Raw genomic sequence first — 7,348 nt, forward strand, 5'->3', positions numbered from 1 at the left:
TAGCTTTTTTTTTTTTTTAGAGATGGGGTCTCACTCTTGCTCTGGTTGGTCTCAAACCTGTGAGCTCAGACAGTCCACCTGCCTCAGCCTCCCAAGTGCTGGGATTACAGGCATGAGCCACTGCGCCCAGCTCATTTATTGTATTTTTTTAGAATTAACCACAGTTATCCAAAGTAAATACTGAACTACTTCTTAATCTGACTTTTGGCTATAATGTGTTTGCTTTATTATTCTTTAAATTTTATATGTGAAATACAAACTTTTTATGTAAATGGAGAGAATATCCATAAGTGGAATCATAACAATGAGTATGTAGCCTTTTGAGTCTGTTTCCATTCACTTAAGCTGTATTCCAAGTGCATCCTAGTAAGTGAATGTTTTTGAGATTCATTTGTGTTCCTCTGCGTATCAGTCCCTTTAGTTTCTTAGTAGTACTCCATCATATGGATGTACACAGTTTGTTTATTCATTTACCAGTTGAAGGATATTTGGGTTGTTTCCAGTTTTTGGAGATAATAAACTCACTATACATACATGCATACAAGTTTCTGTATGAACACAAGTTTTCATTTCATTTGTTGGGCTCACTACCTAGGAATGGGATTGTGGTAAGTATATGCTTAACTTTATAAGAAACTGCCCAACAGTTTTCCCAAGTGATTGTATTTTGAATTCCTGCCAGCATTGTATGAGGGTTTTAATAGCTCTGCCTCCTCACTAGTATATGGCATTGTCAGTTTTTTGGGGGAGAGTTCAGTGTTTTTGTTTTCATTGTTTATAAATTATTTTTATTTTTTATATTATTGGAGGAAAATTATTTAAAAAAATTTTTTTTGAGAAAGAGTCTCCCTCCGTAGCCCTGGGTAGAGTGCCTGGTGTCACAGCTCACAGAAACTACAAACTCCTGAGTTCAGGAGATTTTCCTGCCTCAGCCTCCCAAGTAGCTGGGGCTACAGGCACCTGCCACAATGCCCAGATATTTTATTTATTTTTTTAGTAGAGACAGGGCCTCACTCTTACTCAGGCTGGTCTAGAACTCCTGAGCAGCTCAAATGATCCACCTGACTCAGCCTCCCACAGTGCTAGGATTATAGGCATGAGCCACTGCTCCAGGTCTTATAAATAATAATAATTATCATTATTATTTTGAGACATAATCTCATTATGTTGCCCTTGGTAGAGTACTGTGGCATCACAGCTCACAGCAACCTCAAACTCTTGGGCTTAAGCAATTCTCTTGCTTCAGCCTCCCAAGTAGACTACAGGTGCCCGCCACAAAACCTGGCTATTTATTGTTGCAGTTGTCATTATTGTTTTAGCTGTCCCAGGCTGGTTCGAACCCGCCACCCTCGGTGTATGTGGGTGGCACCCTAACCACTGTGCTCCAGGAGCCAACCTGCTTATAAATTATTTTTAATCTCAAAAGTAATCTTTGTGAACATCTGTGATGCTTTGAGGCTCTAGATGTAGACAGGAATGTAGATTTAGCCTATGCCAATCTCTAGATGAGTGTTTTTCTTTTCTTTTCTTTTTTTTTTTTTTGAGACTGAGTTTCACTCTGTCACCCTGGGTTGAGTGCCCTAGTGTCATCATAGCTCACAGCAAACTCAAACTCTTGGGCTCAAGCAATCTTCTTTCGTCAGCCTCCTGAGTAGGTTGGAGTACCTACAACACGTGGCTATTTTTTTCTATTTTAGTAGAGATAGGGTGTCATTCTTGCTTAGGTTGATCTTAAACTACAGAGCTCAAATGATCCTCCTCTGCCAGCTGCCCAGAATGCTAAGATTATAGATGTGAGCCACTGCACCTGGCCAGTGTTTTTCACAACCTTTTTTTATCTCATGGCACCCATGAACCTAGAGTTAAATTTCCATGGCATGCTTAAATTATGCTGGTCAAAAAAAGAGTAAAAAAAGAATATACTTACTGTACTTTGAACTTCTTTCAAAAATAATTGAATTAATGATCTTTAAAAATGTTTTCAGCACGCTTAGCACCCAAAGCTCAGTGAGTAGGGCACTAGCCACATACACTGAGGCTGGTGGGTTCGAGCCCAGTGTGGGCCTGCTAAGCAACAATGACAAGTGTAACCAAAAAAAAATAGCTGGGCGTTGTGGTGGGTGCCTAGAGTCCCAGCTACTTGGGAGGCTGAGGCAAGAGAATCACTTAAGCCCAAGACTTTGAGTTTGCTGTGAGCTGTGATGCCACGGCATTCTACCCAGGGCAACATAGTTAGGCTCTGTCTCAAAAAAAATTTGAGCACACCTAAGATCCTCCCATGGCACACCAGGCTGCTATGGCACACTGGTTAAAAATTACTGCTGTAGATGTTTGAAGACCAAGGTCTTTCAGCATTTCTGATTGTTAGTAGAAAACTTTGATATCACCAAGTAGGCAATAAATGGCTTTTGTTACTACTGCAAAGAGTTTCAAGAATAGTTTAGTTTTGTGTTTTCTTTCTTCCCTAGAACCTGGGCCCTTTCCTGGGATTGTGGACATTCTTGGAGCAGGAGGTGGCCTCCTGGAGTATCGAGCTAGTCTGCTGGCTGGGAAGGGTTTTGCTGTGATGGCTCTGGCTTATTATAACTATGAAGACCTCCCCAAGAGCATGGAGACCCTCCACCTGGAGTACTTTGAAGAAGCTGTCAACTACCTGTGCAATCACCCTGAGGTTGGCTCTTCTCTGAGTTTTATGGGCCACCTTTCAGGTCTCCTCCTCCAACAGAAGCTGGCTCATTTATCACAGCTCCTCCTTACCCAACATATACTACCTTTCATAGTCACTCTCATAGACATCTTCTACACAGTTCTGTATTTCTATCATATACTTTCTGCTAGTAAAGATGTTCTTAGTTGTTATTATGGAATTTTAAATTCCAGTATGTTATAATATTTCATAGAGCCCAAACACATTTAAGAAGCCTTGGTCTGATATAGGAAGTAGAAAGAAAGAGGAAGGGAATTGCTGTCCCTAGAAGGTGCCAGATTAAGTGCTTGAATTTAACAGTTCTCTCTCCTAATACCTCCTTGTCCTGAGTACAGAATTAAGATTTTTTTCTTTGATTAAACTTTGAGGGAGGAACATGGCAGTCAGAGAACCTGGATACTAGGTAATGTTTTGAGAGTTCTAGACTTAGCATATCAGGGGATTTGAAAATAAATCTTGCTTATTATATAATTCAATCAGAGCTCAAGGTTAATAGCACCGAAGCTCTTAAAAAAGGTGATAGCGGCTCAGCGCCTGTGGCTCAGCGGCTAAGGCGCCAGCCACATACACCTAAGGTGGCGGGTTCGAATCCCCAGCCCGGGCCCGCCAAACAACAATGATGGCTGCAACCAAAAAATGGCCGGGCGTTGTGGCGGGCGCCTGTGGTCCCAGCTACCTGGGAGGCTGAGGCAGGAGACTCGCTTGAGCCCAGGAGTTGGAGGTTGCTGTGAGCGTGATGCCATGGCACTCTGCCCAGGGGGATAGCTTGAGGCTCCGTCTCAAAAAAAAAAAGGTGATAGGAGAGTTGGGCACAGTGCTGTGAGCCTGTAGTCCCAGCTACTTGGGCAGGAGGATCACTTGAGCCCAGGAGTTCAACACTATGATGAGCTGTGATTGTGCCTGTGAGTAGCCATGGCACTCTAGCCTGGGCAACACAGTGGGACTCTATCTTGGAAAGAAAAGAAAAAGGTGATAGGGGACAGGAGAGGTGGCTCATGCCAGTGATCCTTAACACTCTGGGAGGCCGAGGTGAGTGGATTGCTTGAGCACAGGAGTTTGAGACCAATCTGAGCAACAGTGAGACCCTTTCTCTACTAAAAATAGCCAGGTGTTGTGGTGGGCGCCTGTAGTCCCAGCACTCAGGTGGCTGAGGCATGAGGATCACTTGGAGTTTGAGGTTGCTGTGAGCTACGACACCCTGGCACTCTTCCCAGGGCAACAGCGTGAGACTCTGTCTCAAAGACAAACAAACAGAAATGTGTTTTTTTTTTTTTTTTTCTCATTGTATCTTTAGGTCTCTGTCAGGAGAATGACAGTAAACTCTAGCCCTGCCCTGATGAGGCTCCAGGAGATCTGGATATGGATGTTTACCTTGTGCCTTTCACAGGACGTTTCTTATCCTGGTAGAAGGCCTAATGCCTAAGTGTCTGACATTTGACTGGATGTCCTTCTTAAAGGAAACTTGTTTATATTTGTTTAATGCCCTGTGACTCTTACCAGACCCGGGTCCAGTTTGTCCCTACCAAGATAGCCACTCTATAAGATAGCCCTGACCTGGAAAGAAATTAGCTGTGTGGGTCAGGTGAGACACAGAAGAGGCAGCAAAATGAAAAACATGAAATAACAGAAGCAGTTTATTACTTACAGATCCAGAGAAAAAGCATAGTATACCTTACACGGGTCCCAGAAAGAGGAATAATTTGGGACATGCACATACAACTAAGGAGTGTGGGAGAGAGAGAGAACTGGTAGATCAAGTGCTTTATTGGGGCTCAGGGTGTTACTCAAGCAGATTTTCCTTAGGGGATTGTGGATTGGCCAGTTTTTAGGAATCATGCAGAAGGTAGGGAATTTATTTCCATGATGCTGGTGTTGGTCATTAGGTTTTAATGTGGTCAGCACCTGTGCAATGAGCATCCCCAGCGTCCATCAATCCTGCCGCACTTCACTGGTATATTTGCTTTTCACGTCTGTAAAAGACTACTTCATACCTTATCCTTTCTCCTCTAGACCCTGTTACCCCCACATCCCCCTTACTTTTTTTTTTCCCCAGGACAAAGTCTCACTCAGTCGCCCTGGGGTTGAGTGTTGAGGCATCATAGCTCAACAACCCTGTAACCCCCATGTCCCCCTCATACAGAGGTATGTTGGGTTTTGGGTTCGTGGGAGGAGACACAAGTGGGTTATATCATGAACTGCCCCACACAGGGGAAGTCTTCAGTAGGCCAAAGATGTTGGGGGTACAACTGGGTTTCAAATAACTTATATAAGGCTTAAAAATAGATGCTGAGGCAGCAACTGTATTGAACAAATTTATGTCAGATGCTTCTCTGGACACAGGACAGAGAGCAGAAAGTTTAAGCTGATGTGGAAATTGCTAGATTTGACAGTGAGAAAATGAGAAGTTCCTACCAAATAGTATCTGTTGTCATCTTGATAAAGTATGAAGAGCTGATGATCACACCACTGTACTACAGGCTGGGTGACAGAGTGAGGCCCCATTCCTATCAAAAAAAGTATGAAGAGCTAAAAGTGATGGGGGAAGGGCCGAGCATGGTGGCTCACACTCTGGGAGGACAAGACAGGTAGATTGCCTGAGCTCAGGAGTTCTAGACCAGCCTGAGTAAAGCAAGACCCTGTCTCTACAAATAGAAGAGCTAGCTGTGAGTTGTGGCAGGCATCAGGAGTCCCAGCTACTTGGGAAGCTGAGATAAGAGAATTATTTCAGCCCGAGAGTCTGAGGTTGCTATGAGCTATGATGCCTCAAAACTCAACCCCTGGACAACTGAGAGGGACTCTGTCTTGGCAAAGAAAAAAAAAAGAGAGAGAGAGGAATGTGGGGGTTACAGGGTCTAGGGGAGATAGGAGAAGGTGTGAAGTAGTGTTTTACAGACGTGAAAAGCAATTATACCAGTAAAGTACAGCAGGACTGATGGATACTGGGGATGCTCATTTGAAATTGGTGGTCATGAAATGGAAGTGAGGTCTGTTAGCATAAATGTATATATTTTTTTCTTCCACCAATGTTCATTTGCACAAATGCAGGACTGGAGGAAGTGAATAGGTAGATTTAACCAGAGTTAGCATTTTTCCAGGTCTGTATGATCAAAGTTTGCAATGGAGTGATAACTGATGAGCATGAAATTTGAGCTGGAAAAGATGGGAAGTGAAAACAGGAGAGAGATATTGATAGTGAAAAAATGGTAGCCAGGCTTGCAAAGAAGTGGACACAGGGGTTACCAGAATGGCTAAACGGAAAGTATTAAAGATGGTGATCTGAGAGTGGAATGCTTAAAGATGAGATTTTGAACGTGATATACTTATTGATGATGACTCAGTTTAGTTATGACAATAGAACTGGGTGGCTTGGGTGGGACAGAGAAAAAGACCTTGGAAATACAAAGTCAAGGAACTGAGCAGCCAAAGTCATTGACAGATCAGACACATGGTTGTCACCAAACAGTGATGGAGAAATTGTGGAAAAGAAGACATGAAGGAGAAGGGTAAGTAAATTTCCCAAGCCCGCAAACTGGGTAGATGGCAGAAGCCACATTCAAGCTCAGGATCACCTGACTTCCAAGGGTGGATACCATTCCCCATACTCCCTGTTGTCTCATTCTTCTTCTTGTGCCCCTGTCCCCTTCACAGGTAAAGGGTCCAGGAGTCGGGCTGCTTGGAATTTCCAAAGGGGGTGAACTATGCCTTTCCATGGCCTCTTTCCTGAAGGGCATCACGGCTGCTGTCATAATCAATGGCTCTGTGGCCAATGTTGGGGGAACCTTACACTACAAGGGGGAGACGCTGCCTCCTATTGGCGTCAACAAAAATCGAATCAAGGTGACCAAAGATGGCTTTGCAGACATTGTGGATGCCCTGAACAGCCCTCTGGAAGGACCTGACCAGAAGAGCTTCATTCCTGTGGAAAGGGCTGAGAGCACCTTCCTGTTCCTTGTAGGTCAGGATGACCACAACTGGAAGAGTGAGTTCTATGCTCAGGAGGCCTCCAAACGCTTACAGGCCCACGGGAGGAAAAAGCCCCAGATCATCTGTTACCCAGGGGCAGGGCACTATATTGAGCCTCCTTACTTCCCCTTATGCCGGGCTTCCCTGCATACCTTGGTGGGCAGTCCTGTCATTTGGGGAGGGGAGCCCAGGGCTCATGCCATGGCCCAGGTGGATGCCTGGGAGCAACTCCAGACTTTCTTCCACAAACACCTGGGTGGTAAAGAGGAGACAGTACCAGCAAAACTATAAGTTTTAATTGATTGTGTGGCATCTCTGCTGCTAATCTCTCCTGGGAACAGCTGCCACATTTGGTGTGTGTTATGTATATTCTTTTTGTTCTTTTTAATAACTACATAGAGTTTTTCCCCTTTCACTGTTAAGATGAAGTTACCAGTGAGAAGGAGATTTTAAGATTGTTAAAAACATACACTTTATTAGTCTGGGAAGTGAGTGATTATGCAGAAACACAAGAGGTGGGAAAAGCATACTCCTTACTATCTCAACCACATGGCTGAAAGGCTTTGGCTCTGAAAGGAAAAATGAGTAACCCTAACTAACAGTGCCTGGTACATGATGGGAGGTCAATAATTATTGTTGAACAACGTATTAATAAGGCAATGATTACCTACTATAGAG

The 7,348-nt window shown here is 43.9% G+C and overlaps 1 protein-coding gene across 1 annotated transcript in view; it reads left to right on the plus strand.

Moving 5' to 3' along the window:
• Positions 1-7,107, plus strand: part of LOC111721745 (acyl-coenzyme A thioesterase 1-like) — a 10,435-nt gene extending 3,328 nt beyond the window's left edge. The window contains 3 exon segments of the mRNA XM_023511535.1: positions 2,467-2,496; positions 2,499-2,671; positions 6,356-7,107. Coding sequence (XP_023367303.1) covers positions 2,467-2,496; positions 2,499-2,671; positions 6,356-6,961 — 809 coding nt within the window. The 3' untranslated portion in view covers positions 6,962-7,107.
• The last annotated feature ends 241 nt before the right edge of the window (positions 7,108-7,348 follow it).

The sequence above is a fragment of the Otolemur garnettii genome, unplaced genomic scaffold, assembly GCF_000181295.1.
Source record: "Otolemur garnettii isolate 467f Iridium unplaced genomic scaffold, OtoGar3 scaffold00020, whole genome shotgun sequence".
NCBI classification, from domain to species: Eukaryota; Metazoa; Chordata; class Mammalia; order Primates; family Galagidae; genus Otolemur; species Otolemur garnettii.